This window comes from Streptopelia decaocto (assembly GCF_964273445.1).
Source record: "Streptopelia decaocto genome assembly, chromosome: 9".
NCBI classification, from domain to species: Eukaryota; Metazoa; Chordata; class Aves; order Columbiformes; family Columbidae; genus Streptopelia; species Streptopelia decaocto.
Window position 1 is genome coordinate 11,735,267 of NC_138664.1, and position 15,169 is coordinate 11,750,435.

General features: G+C 45.2%; 1 protein-coding gene across 1 annotated transcript in view; it reads left to right on the forward strand.

The window, feature by feature from the left end:
- Window positions 1-14,326, forward strand: part of SMAD3 (SMAD family member 3) — a 75,229-nt gene extending 60,903 nt beyond the window's left edge. Inside the window, exons 6-9 of the mRNA XM_082061509.1 lie at window positions 2,995-3,207; window positions 4,556-4,693; window positions 7,027-7,171; window positions 10,150-14,326. Coding sequence (XP_081917635.1) covers window positions 2,995-3,207; window positions 4,556-4,693; window positions 7,027-7,171; window positions 10,150-10,273 — 620 coding nt within the window. The 3' untranslated portion in view covers window positions 10,274-14,326. The remainder of the gene's footprint in view (window positions 1-2,994; window positions 3,208-4,555; window positions 4,694-7,026; window positions 7,172-10,149) is intronic.
- Window positions 14,327-15,169: the final 843 nt, after the last annotated feature.

The following is a 15,169-nucleotide window of genomic DNA, read 5'->3' on the forward strand; positions in this document are numbered from 1 at the left end:
CCTTGTCCTATCACAACAGACCCTGCTCTAAAGTCTGTCCCCATCTTTTGTATGGGCCCCTTTTAAGTCTGCAAAGGCCACAGTAAGGCCTCCTTGGAGCTTCTCTTCTCCAGCTGAACACTCCAGCTCTCCCAGCCTGTCCTCCCAGCAGAGCTGCTCCAGCCTCGGATCATTCCTGTGACCCTAATACAGTCAAATAACATATATCAGTAATTTCTGATATATATTGCGTATCAAATGCATTAACTGAAACCAGGATAATGTCCTCTGTTACACTTGCAGCAAATGTAGAGACTGCAAGCAGCCAGCAGATTTTTTTTACCTCTCCAGCTGAACAGATATGAGTAGTACTTTCACCTGGGAGGGAAGAAGCGCTGTGGGTACCATCCGAGTACTCAGTGGATGCCTGTGACAGCGAAGCTGTAGTGAGTCAAGGTTGGAATTGTATGGAGATGATTCAGGTGGGATTTGTTTGGGTTTAATGCATCACAGTTTAGTTGATTGTGTACCCCCTCAGGACTCTTTGGCTTCAGCAGAACTACATTCTTTTAGTTCTCCCCAAATGGTAAATCCATAAATTAAAAGTGAATATTCAGGACAGCTCTAACAGAAGAGGTAACTCACCCATCCCAGGACAGCTTAAGCCGAAGCCTAAGACCACAAATCACAGGAGAAAGCAGCATCATTAAAAGCTCGGTTGCATTTTTTCGAGACAAGATTTTCTTCAAAATAGGATTTGCTGGTTTGTGTCTTTCCTCAAGTTGCAAATAAGCTGGAAATAACATTTCCGTCCACCCTTCAGTGGGGAATCCACAGTTCCCTTGGGTCGCAACCAAGCGGAGGTGGTTTCTGAAGGAAAGGACCACAAAACCATGGAGAGCAATACAGGCTTCAGTGTTTTTATAACTTGTGTAGTACCAATCTGAGGACATTACTTAAAGATCAACAAAAGTTGATCTGATTGTTCTGGATCTGAGCAGCCTTTCATTTGGAAAGGCATGTGCTGTGGAATAAGAGTGCAGTCATGTGGAACACGATCTGTTTTCTCAAGTGGGTGGACACACCTTAAGAGGCTGATCAGTGCTGGTATTTGCTGTACATACAAGAGAAAAAGGCAGAAACAGTAAACTTGTGTGACTGCTGGATGTGTTCACCTGCGGATGTCAGGAGAGGGCCTTGCTGTAAGGTAAAAAATGGTTTAAAATGTGAAGGAACGGCAGCTGTGCTTGCCACATCTCTGAAACGGATGTTCTGCTGAGCTGCCTTCTGTTAGCCCTCGCTACGAGCATTATGTCCTTTTCTGTCAGAGCTGGACGTGCTTTTTCTTTTGTGGGTGTTATGCGGGGGGAGAGCAGGAACATCAGGCATGGCTTGCGATAGAGCATTTTTCTTTCAGATTCTGTAATTAAGGAAAGAGAGAGACTGTGAAAGAAGCTGGGAATGGGTATGAGCTCCAAAATTCGTAGACTTTGAAGATCTGCTGAGGATCGTAGAGTTCCCCAGATGCACTTTTATTCAATTCCTTATTTGTTGTCAGTAAAGTTTGTAACAAAGCAGAAACTGAAGTGTTTTTCTTTATTGTTACCTACTTTGGGAACTCCTCCAGCACAGGAATGGAGGGGAAAGCAGCGCGGCTTTGGGCTGAAGCCAGGCTGCTTCTACCTGTGTCTAAAGGTTACAGAGTAACAGCAGGTACCAGATGAGAAATGACTCTCAAACTTCTATGGATCCACTCTCTCCAGTACAAGAGGGGGCTGGGATGGTAAAAACCTGTCTTTGATTTTTGGGAGCTGATCTCTTAAGCCTCAGATTCACCTGAGCCTTGCAGGAGCAACAGATGTGAAAGCCGATGGAAAAAACTGGGGTTTGCTGCTTGATGTCAACTCTGTGGCCAGATGGGAAGTTGCTCCATTCTGCTTTGAAGCTCCATTTGAATGGGGATGGAGTGAGAAGCTGGGGGAAGGACCAGTGGGAATTCTTCTCACATTTTTATTTCTTGCATCAAATGGGAAGAATAGAGCACTTTTCAATTACCTTCGTCTGCTTTCCACTTCATCCACTCAGCAGATTCTTGGCTTGGAACAGGACTGGGCACCACCTAGTGTGGTATTTCCAAGAATATTCGATTTGAGCCTTCCCCAGCTGAAATCTTATCGGCCCCAGTGGGGGCAGTTAAATCATTCGATGCCATTTGAATGTCCCACCTTTCATGCTATGAAGTATTTTCTTCCTGAGGCTGCCTCAGGCCCATTCTGCTCATGAACTTTGGTTCTTTTGCTTCGCTCCACAGCCTGAGTCAAACCGTAACCCCAATAAAAGAGATGTGTCCTCATCTGTTGGGGATTTTCTTTTGAAAATTTTAGATCACATGGACTAGGACAAAGGACCTGATTTTCTAACTACTTTGATGCCAGTCTTACATACAATTTGCTGCTTATTGCAGACAACTCTACTGGTTTCATCAGCGCCAGAGAGATCGTAACAGAATCAGTAAGGATGGGAGTGGGGCTTGCTGATCTAAGTGCTCAGAATTAGGGTTCTGGAGCCCTGTGTTAAATGATTTACAGCAGGTATGTGCCCTGTGGGTTTGTGTCCTGCTCTTTCTAAGGTTTTCTGTTTCTCCCTTTTTTCTCCTTTTCTCTTTTTAGGGTGCTGGCCACCTAACAGTGATTCTGCATTTCATAGTAAAGCTAGGTTTGTTTTTAAAATCTTCTCCAAGTGTGAAGGTAGTTATGTGACAGCCCACTTGCAAAGTGATTGTCTTTGGCTATTTGTGATTGTTCCATGTGCTAAAAGCTTCAGGGGTGATATAACTTTCTAGCTACGGTCCATTAAAATCTGTCAAGTAATTAAAGTTTGGTTGTTCAAGTGAGCCCAAGGAATGCGGCAGAACAATATTTCAAAACAGTCGCTTTTTTTCATCCTCCCTTCATTCCCTTTTCATCCATCTCCTCCTGAGGGCCTGTGATTCACTTTGCTTTTCATTTTGTGCAGATTTGCAGCCTGTTACCTACTGCGAACCGGCTTTCTGGTGCTCGATATCCTACTATGAACTGAACCAGCGCGTGGGAGAGACTTTCCACGCCTCCCAGCCCTCGATGACCGTGGACGGTTTCACCGACCCGTCGAATTCAGAACGTTTCTGCCTTGGTTTACTGTCCAACGTGAACAGAAACGCAGCAGTGGAACTCACCAGGCGACACATCGGTAATTTCTGTTCCCTTGGTTTAGTTGGTGTCTTTCAAGGTGGGAGGCAGAGACCTGCATGTAAAGCTTTTTATTTAGCTGGTCGGTTTTAGAGCACTGTGATGGTGCTCTAGCAAGCTAATCTTCCATAAAGGAACACTAATTGTACTGTTTCATAAAAGTATAATTAAAAAAAATGCACTGAGGAACACTAAAATTGCTGCAAGTAATAGGGGCAGAATTTCAGCTTTTACACGCGCTCTTCTGTATTTGGATGGATGTCAGTGATAGTCTGGTGTATTCCTTTTCCTTCCTGCACTATTTTATTTTCTAACTGACTGTTCTTTTATAAATGGAAACTTAGTTCTTTCGTTTTCATCTCAATTTCCATTTTTCCTGCTTACACCACAAGCTAACATTCCATTTTGTTTTCAGTTAAACTTGTGCTAAGTAGAATATCCCAGATTTATGGAATTTTAATAAAAGACAAAACAGCTTATGTTTTGCTATGCTTTCTGCTGACTTCTGTCAAAATGAACCTGCTTTTTGTCATGATTTTGTTCCCCTTTATACCCTTTCCTGAACATTAAACTTCCATACAGGAGGATCTTTCCTTACTTGTTTCTAATATGATTTGTAGCATCAAAAAAAACCAACCCAAATTCCCCCCAAAATTCAGAAATCAGTCTTTAAATTCAGCAGGCTTCATATGCTCTATGGAAGAATAAAAGCAAGATATTCAAACAGGAATGTAAGACCACAGCATCTATTTATTTGAGCAACAAAGATGTATTTGTGAAATTTCTTTCTTTATTAACTGAGATTTTAATAATTTGTGTGAACTACTCCTATGGGAAATGTGTGTTTGTCCTTGTATACAATGTAGTCTCAAGTAAAAGGCAATGACTTGAAAACGTTGTTTAATTTAATTCCAAATCACTGAGTAAATAAGCAAATGGTTGTATCCAGCTGTGAAGACTTTTCAGAAAAGGCTGAAAACTGTGTGTGAACTGATAGAACATTCATATGGGAGGTATCAGGGATGTGTATCTCTGAAGAGGCCGTGAGGTGGTCAATGTATCGTAGTCCAGGCTGGGACTGATGGTGGGACCAGAGAGTGTGATTCTGACTTCATAGATTGGTCCTCCTGCCATCCTCAGCTTAAATTGCTCACCAAACAAATTTATTGCTCCCAATGGGATTAACTAGTGGGCCACAAAAGGTGGTTTTCGTTTGCCATCGTTCATAGTTCAGCTGCTTTTTGCGAGCTGTCCCATGCAGAGGTTGGCTACGTCTCCACCAGCTCATCTTGCAGATTTTGCAGATGATCGTTCCAAACTAAACCCAAACTGCTCCCTGTGTTTCCCAGGCAGAGGAGTGAGACTCTACTACATTGGCGGCGAGGTGTTTGCCGAGTGCCTTAGCGACAGCGCCATCTTCGTCCAGTCTCCCAACTGCAACCAGCGCTACGGCTGGCACCCAGCAACAGTCTGCAAGATCCCGCCAGGTAAGGATTAACCCTCTTGGGATCCTACGCGGGCCGTGGAAAGCGAGCTCTGGGTCAAGGTAGGCGCGGATTTGCTGATCTCTGTTTCTGACAATAATCAGGAACATCTGCCCTATTATAAGCAACTTGACAACTGAAGCAGGGCATTTTTTTATAGCATAAAGGATGAAGGTGCTGATAAAGGAGGGTGCAATGTCTGATCCAGCGGTTGTTTGCACCACATTCATCCGAGCAGGAAGAAACAAAACTTCAGGATCTGTGCAGAACTAAGAGCAGAATCTGCCGCTTGTTCCGTGCAGTGTTTTGTCGGTCCATTATTGTAATGGTCATATTTATAATTTTGTTTGTACCTTCAAGTAAAAGAATATACCATAAGAAAATTTTCTTAATTTAGATTCACCCATAATACATTTCAATTGTTACTTTTTTGTGTTCTGTAATAAAACTCCCCTCGCTTTGTGAATTAGTTTTATTCTAGGGTAATCGCGTTTGCAGGCACCTTGTTGTTCTGGTTACAGCAAATGTGTGTCTAAAGTATGCTGAGATATTCCAAGAGAATGTATTGCATCTGTCTAGGAAGAAAACACTTTTTTGTTAGATACATGCAGGAGCTAGGATGGAAGGATGCCATTCAAAAAGGAAGTTAGCTGTTTAGTTAACCTTACAAAAGCTATTTTTTAACAGTTGAAAGAATATGTATATATTTATAAAATGAACTTATTTGTTTAGAAATATTTTAATAAAGATTGTCTGTCTTTTGAGAAGAGATCCATACGCTGCAAGCCCTGGCCCATCTCAATGGGTTTTCTTTCTCAGATGCTTGGGAAGCAGCTGCCAGTGTTGCAAACATGACTTAATTCTCCAGCCACATCAGAAGAGTCCACCCCGGCTGGAGTCAACATCTGAAGACACAAACAACCCACACTTCCGCTGTAGATTCATCTCAGGCACATTTTTTGGCCTCCAGCTCTCCCCACTTTTGCCACAGCCTTTGGCCGCCTTCTCAGACTCATCTTCAAATCTCCGCTGGGTTTGAAGCAGTTTCTTCATTCCCTTGTTGACAAGATCGTGTCGTACCCGCTCCTCCCAGTCACAGCCACGGACAGACCAGTTCCCATCCAGCCCTGAAGCCGGAACAGCCTGGAAATCTGATCCTGATCAAGTTTTTTTGCTTCCCTTGCCCCACAGCTCTTCCCCTGGCTCACTCCGATGCTCTGACCCTTTTTATTTTCCCCCGTAGGCTGCAGGATTCCTGACACAGTTGCCCCTCGAACCCTTGGGCTGGGTTCTGCTGTGGGCACAAAAATGGGTCGTTTTTTCTGCAGCTGCTGAGCTGTCGCATGTGGTTACGCTTTGCTCGATGCAGTTCGACCCAAACCCAGATGACGGTATGAGTCCAGCCCAAGAGAGTAGGCTCAGAAGTGATTTTTAGAAAAAAATACAATTAATCACAGTCCAAATTGGTTGTTTTTCAGGCTTGGCCCATATGTCATGAGCATTAGTTGTGTGCCAAGTTGCGGAGTTTAACTCATTTCTGGTTGTCTGGGAGAAATTAAGCATAGCAACACTTTTTTTAAGAGTTCTGTTTGTATTAATTTATTAAAACTCTGAAGGATGTTGTTATATTTCACCTTCAGAACCTAAAAACTGTTGAATAAATTGTCCTCAGCCTTTTAGCTGGGACTAAAAAAAAAATAGGGGGCACACCAGTTTTAAAGGAAAACATGATATAGTTACATTTAAGAGGCAAATATAGAAGCAGCAGCTCTGCTAACCAGCCTTTTTAGCCCTGATATCTGGTTTCTGGCTTGCCAGAGAGGTTTCACTTCAGAACTTCTCCATGACTTCTGCTGACGGGCACCACGTAAACCCAGCACCAGTGAGTTCCCGTTTTTAGCCCGTGGATTCCAGACCCCGCAGCAGTTGCTGTTGTTCAGCGTTATGGTCATAGTTAGGCTTTTAAATCTCAAAATAATGGACATGATAGTAAAGGAGGTAGAAGAAGTTTCCAGATGAGATAGAAGGTTCCAGATGAGGCTCCCATGAGGTCTCATAGATCACAACCTGCTGCGTGGGCACCAACATTCGCCATTCTCTGTCCTGTAACATGTTTAATTTCCGTTTCAGTGTATGATCTGTCGAAATGTGGCAGCCTTGATTCCTTTTTTCTGAAATGCTGTATTTAAACCACCTGTGTATAGTATCCCGTGACCTGGGGATATGGGAAGGCAGCACCAAGTTTCTTTCCATCCTCAGAGGGAAATGGATTTCTTAATCTGGTTCAGCTAGCACCTTGTTCTTGTGTCACATCTTGTCACGTTCTTTTTCCACAGGATGTAACCTGAAGATTTTTAACAACCAGGAGTTCGCGGCTCTGCTGGCGCAGTCGGTGAATCAGGGCTTCGAAGCCGTGTACCAGCTGACCAGGATGTGCACGATTCGGATGAGCTTCGTCAAGGGATGGGGAGCAGAATACAGGTCAGGAACTTGGCCATACGCTTGCTCTTGCCATTGCCTCTCCTGTATTTCACAGCTTTTTCCTCAGCTTTTAAACGGGGGGATTCACAGAGTGTCTCTCCGGCGATGCAGGTGGGTTATAGCGGTTGTGTTCATCCCACCTCTTGTTTTTCCCATCCTACCTGTATAAAACACACATCTTGTGATGCACCTGGATGACCGTGTGCATTTGGTCAGTGTTGTGTGAACTAAGAGCTTTACCTGAAGCACAGCAGATCAATCCAGATGGCCTGTGTAGGAACTATTAGATTTTTTTTCTTTTTCTTAAAATTAGATGCATATTTGATAGTTTGAGTGTTTTGTGACTACCCTGTTATCAGGACAGGATCGGTGTGAGTGCTCCCTAATAGATATGGATAGGGTTTGATTCTTCTTTTATCAGAAACTAATTAGATTAAAATAAAAGCAGGTCGGCTTGAAAATTTGCGTTTGGAAGAATTGTGAGAGTTGCTGCAAAATTATAGTTAAATTTCCTTATCCTTTCCTCAGTGTGTGTCAGAGGGCAGTTGCTTAAATGTGAGCAGTGGCAATCGGAGAAGCAGGGTGACTATTTTTTCCCAGTGAATATTGAAGATAAAAAAGGAGATGTAGCAGGGTCTGGTGTTTGGGAGTGATGATGTGGTTATTCTGACAACACGGGCACAATGTGAGGAACACAGAACCCCAAAGCTCGTGCTGCTGTCGCTCCACCGCGTTACCAAGCAAATGCCTGTAAGTAGTAGGAAAACAAATGTCATTTTATGAGAGAGAAAGCTGGCAAGGATTTAAGCCAAATGTGATTTTTGAAATCCTGACGTTGTACCCTCGAAATCTGTGGCCTTATTTGAAAACCTGGGGGCAGGAGGCTCTGCTGATGCCACGGATCAGCTGCAGCCCGGGCCCTGTGCGGTGCTCCCCCACTTTCTTCATTTCTCCAGATGTTTGGAGTCCATTTTGTTTTGAAATCGCCCTGCACCCGGGCCAGAGCGTTTCAGCCCTGGCTCGCAGCCACGGCTCGAAACGAAATCCAGATGAGCGTGACTTACAAAGTCCACGATCTCATTAGAGTATCGCAGTCAGTGAAACCCTACGCTCGTGCTGACTGCACCGAAGCTGCTCTCCTGCTCCTTCATTTCCTTGCCACAAAATACTATAACACGTCAGATTGCCTTTGTCAGGGCACGGTTATTTGTTGAACTGATTGATATATAAAAATGTTACAGCGGGAGCTGCATCCAGAGCACCGTTCCAGTGATTTCTGCCCTTTGAGCCATCTGAGCGGGGTGTTTGGTGCTCTGGTGTGGCGGGGATTTGGAGGAGGGAGCGGGGGAGAAGGCAATTTAACAAGCAGCCTGTGACATGGAGGTTTCTCCTCTGGCCAGCGAGAGCCCGCTGGAGCGAGCTGGAGTCACGGAGAGCTTGGAGGGTTTGCCTTGCGGAATGTGCTGGGTCGGCTGGAAGGCAGAACGAAGGTTCTTGTGATAGATTAGCAGAGAGCAGCACGGCAGCTCCACAAACGTTGGCTTTCTGTGCCGTGTCGCTGGGACAGTTGGACTGCTCAGCTTACGCTGGTTTTGGGCAGCAAAGAGGAACGCTCTGTGTGAAGTTAAAGCAGACTTTACTTTTTTCTGGGACCTGAGAGGTTTGGATGCTTCAGTGAAGCTGACAGAGCAAGGCTGGTGCTCTACTGTCCCTGGCCTGCATTGCTGCTGCCCAAACAGCTCCCAGGACACCCCTGAATGCCAAACCCTTACCGTGAATTGCTGTGTAGGACAAACCTGCCCATCCACCCACGCTTGGGGCATCGCCGGCCCCGCTGGCTCTGGGATGGGTGGGACCTGCTGCCGTTCTCAGTTCAAAGGATGAGCGATACGGATTAATGAACAGACGAGGTTACAGCCCTCGGCCAAAGCCTTGCAGGGCCAGACCGGGAAGGGCAGCGGTGGCACTGGGTGCATCCCGGAGCAGAGGGACCGGACCCTTCGGATGGGTCCCGTGCCCTGCTCAGCAGCCGTTTCTCCCCACAGACTTTGGCTTCTCCCTCCTACAAACAGATTCCAAGGACAGATTCTGTAGGAAATGAGGGTGTAAAACAAGGCTGTTTCCAGGCCGTTTCTCTCAGTAATCCCCCTCCTCCACAGCAGCTGTCCCTGCCTCTCCGCCTGCAACCAGAGTTGTGCTGTCCCTCGGCAGAGCAGGGACAGCCCCTGGCCCTGCGCCCTGGCCTCTCTTTGCCCTTCCTTTCCTCCTCATCTCCTGATTTACCATCTGGAGACGTTCTGTGGGCTCTGGCCTTGGGGACAATGACAGAAAGGCGGCCTGGAGAGGGGGCATGAGCTTTGTGGCAAGCAAAAGTAACAGCATGGTGTGTGCTGACACAGCCAGACATCCCCCCTTCTCTCTGGCCACGGCCACCAACGTGCGAGGGATTTTAAAACACCTGGTTTTAATACCATGTTTCTGCTTTTCTGCAACTTTTTAAATGCTGCAGCATCTCTGCTTCTTCTGAGGCAGCTGATCAGATGCAAATCTGTCGGAGTGCCCCATACTTAGAGAAATTTAACGCATTCAGTAAACTGCGTTGCTATCTAATGAGGAGAGGCAAAGTCTGCAAAATAAAACTGAAGAGTTTTGCTTAGGTAAACACCATCCTTTCTCTTGAGGGAATCAGATGCTGCCCGTTTCCAGGAATCTGAGTAGTAAAGGGGTTACACAGCGAGCTGCTCCTCTGGGATCATAAGAAAAGTAGAGAGAAAAGGTCGGGGTTTTAACAGAAGTTGGCAGCACAGGCCAAAAGCGCGTTATAGAGGAGACATTTCTTTGGCCCCACATGCAAGACTGTTGTCTAAGCAGGAAAGAATGCTCCGGTAGCTGTAAAACCTTTTCTAATTTGTAAAGGTTTGTAAGTCACATTTACGTTATTTTTTCTTTTTCTGCGCCCCAACCCCTCTTTGCCGCAGGCGGCAGACGGTGACCAGCACTCCCTGCTGGATCGAGCTGCATCTCAACGGTCCCCTGCAGTGGCTGGACAAGGTCCTGACGCAGATGGGCTCCCCGAGTATTCGTTGTTCCAGCGTCTCCTAAGGAAACGGCTCCTGGGGCGGGTGGGGGGAACAGAGACTCTGGAAAATGGAATTGGCTTAACCCTTAGCAAAATGCAAAGTGCATAGCAAACAAATTCCCCATTATCGAAGTGATGAGAAAAAAAAAATCTGCCAAACAGAAAGAAAAAGGTGGGTTTTCCTTTGCTTTTTTTTTTTTTTAAAACTAAATATCCCTTTAACCCACTTCCACTGAAACTGTCAGCACTTTGGTTACGATGCTACGGGCCATTGCAGTTAGAATTTGAAGCTGAAGTTTATCGTGATGCAACACCTGGGCTCGGTTTCAGCGTGTCGGGCTGTGTGGCCGCTGGGAGGACACAGGACACACGGACACTCGGGGTAAACTTCACATTTGCCTCCCACAACTCCGGGCTCACGTCACACGGCATCGCTGGAAAGACAGATACGTTGGGATGACGTTGCTCATGCGTCCCCGTCTCCATCCACCTGCTCCTCGCCGGATTGCAGCAGCGGCGGGAAAAGGAAGCATTTAAAGCACACAAGAACTAATTCACCCAGAAATGTTCCCAAAAGGAATGAATTTCCCCTGCTGGGCTACAAAGGAGGAGGCAGAGTCTTCCGGGATGCAGCTCACGTTCTCAGACTGGATCAGCATGAAGCAAAAGGCCCAACTTAAAGCTCCTTCTGCTGTTGCTGCAGCGAGCTTTGCCGCTCGCAAACAGACATTTGTTGCATGGGGAGCTCTGCCCGGATGAGTTAAACCTCCGCTGTCACGCGGTCTATTTGCATTAACTACAGAAAGTTTGTGTTTTATTTTCTCAGCCTGTCGAGTGGCATCTGCCGCTCGGTGAACTCCGTGGCCAGGTCTGGTGCTGGAGCGAGCAGGCCCTGCTGCCCTTTGCAGAACATGCTGTTTGACATCGACAGGTCGGAGCGCGCCTGAACCAGCACATCTCCGACACAAACCCCGCTGCTTACACCTGATTTCAGCTGGTGAAAATGCTCTGAGATGTGGGGGTGTGTTGCCTGGAGAAATTGGGAGAGTTTTGTATTTGCTTGTATTATAAAATGTTCATTTTCAATAGACATGCTCCAGCCTGTTTAATATTATTTTTTCCCTGCAGCAGCTGTCATGGCAAACAACTCCCACAACTGGAAAAATCCCCTAGCACTTGTTTTCATGGTTCAAATTTGCCAAATAAGTCTCATAACTTTGTCAGTGCTATCCAGTTATCTGTTTCTTTACACCTGTATTGAATATCAGTGTGTTTGTGCCAAAATATTAGAAAGGGGAGAGGAGATAATCAGTTTCCTATGGAAATCTTTTTTCTTTTTTCATATACAAAATGCGATCACACGAGCTGCTTTTCTTCCCGAAACGAGACATGTCATTTTGTGTGTGAAATTTAAATTCTGAGGGAAGACTTCTGGTGGTGGTTTGTGCTCCTGAATGATACGGGCACTTTGGAATGGCCCCTGGCAGCATTTTGCCGGGAGGTTTCCCATGGCTGGGATCCCAGCGCTGCAGCTTTTCTAGGATTTGTTAAATTTTAGTTTAGTTTTTGCAACGTGTCCGATTTTAGTTAAATCTCTGGTTGCACGGACTTGTGCAATAAGATCATCTGTATAAAACAGGATTTCCTACCCACTTCAACAGTAGGTCTGTCGTTGTGGGTTGATTTGGCTCATACTGTCAGATAGAGGTTTCTAACGCGGTTGCAAACAAAAATTGATCCCGACTTTTGTGGAAGGATTTGACTTGCTGTTTTAGTGAGACAGGGAATCAAACCTGCCATGTGAAATGGCCCGAGTTTCCTCCCCCAGTTTCTTTAAGTCACATTTGCTTATTTTAATGGACAAACTGTTTATCTACATACCAGTGGAGGACACTGGACTCTGTGGTGCCTTGTGCATTAGCAGCAAAATCGAAATCTTAAATTCCTGTGTCGGTGTGAGCAGGACCTGGCCTGACCTGGAATAAACCCCAACTTTAATACCAGGTTTGCACACAAAACCGCCTCCTCAGCCAGACTAAGAATTGGACCTGGATTTTCTCTATCAATCGGATTTATGTCTTCTACTTGAGACAGAATAATGAATTGCCAACTGTTATTAGTAGATGCCTTTTGAAAAAGAGGATTGAGATGATACATAAAAACTGTGGATAATCTCACCTCATCGTCCTGTAGGTAAAACTATTTCGAATGGAAAATGTAAGCGGGTCGAGCAGCACCGTTAGAGAAAATTTAGATTATCTCCACTAAGTATGAATTTCCTCTCCTCCCGTTGTTCGCTTTCTCACTAATTCAGACAAGCGTTATGGTTTCCCAGGTTCCTTTATGAAGCGAACCGGAAGGCGCTGAGCCCTGCGCCGATGACAAGCGGGAGGTTGGGGACGGGCTGCGGCCCGGGGGACCTTTGGGCTGAGTTTCCTTCTGCGTCGCGCAGTTGATTGTTCAGATGAAAGCGAATTCCCCCGTCAGATCTGAAAATTGCTTAATGACGCCGTTCCCGTGGACACTAACGAACATTCGGCCGTAGAGGTGCACATGGCTTCTTGGTTTTACTTTTTTTCTAAAACTTTCTAAAAGTAGCTTTGATATGTAGCACAAGCGTATGCTGTCGGCCCTGCCCTGCCCCGCGTTACCTGCCTGTACTGGAATAACTTCTCATTTCGTGGTAGTCTTGGCTCGTTTTACCGGGATTTCATACATTTTTGTTACTAGTAGAGAGTCACTAGCAGGAACTTTGACTCTTTTTAAGTGGTGTAGCCGACACAAGGGCCTGGCTGCTGGCAGATGATTTTGTTGGCCTTGTGGTTTTAAATAACTGTGGTGATTTATTTTTTTTTTTTACTATTATTAATGTATTGAACTGAACTGCAGTTTGTATTTTGTGTTAAACTTGTTTTAGGAGTAATCCAGTGCTGTCCATTTGATTTAATCGCCAGGAATCATCATGTAGTTGTACAAAGATGGAGAAATCTAATGATAAGAAATTTCCCCAAAGCTCTGGCTACCCAGATTTGCTGGGGATAACTTTGAAGAGTTAAAGCAATTAGTTCCTCTCCCTTCACTCTGAACGGCGCAGAGGGCTCCTTTGCAGGGTGATGGATATTCAGGACTCCATCGCACAGCAAATGGTGACATCCAGATGCGCCTCGTGCTGCCGAGTAACTGGAAAAAGCACGAGGAGCAAAAAGAAGCCGGGGAAGGACTTTGGCCACCTCCCAAAACATCCGTGAGCTTTCCCAGTTCTCTGAGGTACGGGCTGGGTAGGAGGAATGGGATCTCACAGATAAGCTGGTAAGCTAGAATGAGAAATAATTAGTCACTATATAGTAGCTGATTGAGCGGTATGGTTAAGAAATTCAGTATATATTTTTTTTTTTATTCTGTACATGCTTTTGTATTTATGTCGTCTTTCTCGAATATTCAGATGAATCAAATATTTAATTTTTAACAGAAAGGGCAATTAAGGATTTCAGAGTGTTAAATCTTTCCTACGTTCCTTTCTGGCGATCGCTGGACATCGGGGAGTTACTGATGTGAGAACAAGAGACTCACCCCGGACCTGAGCAACAAACCCGGGCAAATCCAACACACCAAGGACTTCAGCAGGAGCCTTTGCCCGGCTGCTCTTTGATCTTTTAGCAACAACGTCAGGTTCCCAGATGGGCCCTTGAAATGTGCTTTTCAGGTCTTTTCAGATTTATGAGGCTTTAAAAAGACAAGAACACTTTAACTCCATAAACGTTTTGGTTCATCTCGCGTTTCCTCCAGTCCGTGGATCCTGAGATGCACCAGTTGGCTCTCCCAACGTCCGTCACGCTCCATCGACCTGTTCCCCCTTCGCTAGAAATGTATGAGCATGTTTGCATTAGTGGTTTTAGATTTTCTTAACCTGAGATTGTATGTTAACGGCCGGCGATGTCACCTACCCGCTTGAGCTTGTTCAGCATTATTCACCTATTTTGTTACTAAAGGCCTGTACTACGTATGCCCTCTTATTTCATATGTGAAACTGTAAGTTCTATTTTTGACATTTTAATAAACTTTGATTTGAAAACTGAGGTTCCTGAGAAAATAAGGATATTGTAAAATATATATTTAAGGACACAAACTGAAAGCATTCAAGTTTTGAAACCACAGATAATTCAGAGACGGGAGCATCTTTAGGTATGTATAGTGATGGTTGTTCCTAGTAATTCACACAAGATCTCAGTTTCAGGGCTGATCTTCAGTCTTTTTACAGTTTGGACAGTTTTGTTCCAAGAATTTAAAGTCAGGTATAAAAAATAATTTAAAAAAATACAACTAGTTCTTTTAACTACCAGGATTCAAAGGTGAGTAGGAGTGGAGCGCTGGGGATCAAAGGATTTATTGTTGAAGTGCTGGAAAAGTCAGACATAGCTAAAAATTTGCTCTTTGCCCACGACAGGATAGTGTAGCTGTATTTTCACCTTCTGGCTGTGAATTAGGAAGCTCCGTTACTGGAAGCGCAGGAGCAGCAGGGCGCTGCTGTATTTACTGCCTTGTCCTCAGCATTTTTTCACAACACAGACCCCAAAATACCTGTGGTGTCCCCGTGCTGAGGAGCTGAAGTCCTGTGCTGGAGGTGTGTGAGGCCTCTCCTGTGTTGGCTCCTGTAGAACAGAGGAAGGCGGGTGGAGGCACAAACTTGTCCTGGCAGTAGCATAGAGCCCAGCAATGTGTTACTGAAAAATGTGACTTCTCTTGGATCTGGCTGAAAAGTGCCCCGTTATTTCCTCACATCAGAGACGTGATGGTTGGAAGATGCTACGGGAGGTCTCCAGTCCAACCTCCTGCTTAGTCCAAGACTAGTTCAGGTCAGCTGGGCTTTTGTCCAGATAAATCTTTAAGGAAAATCTTAAAGAGCAGAGAATCTACCCACC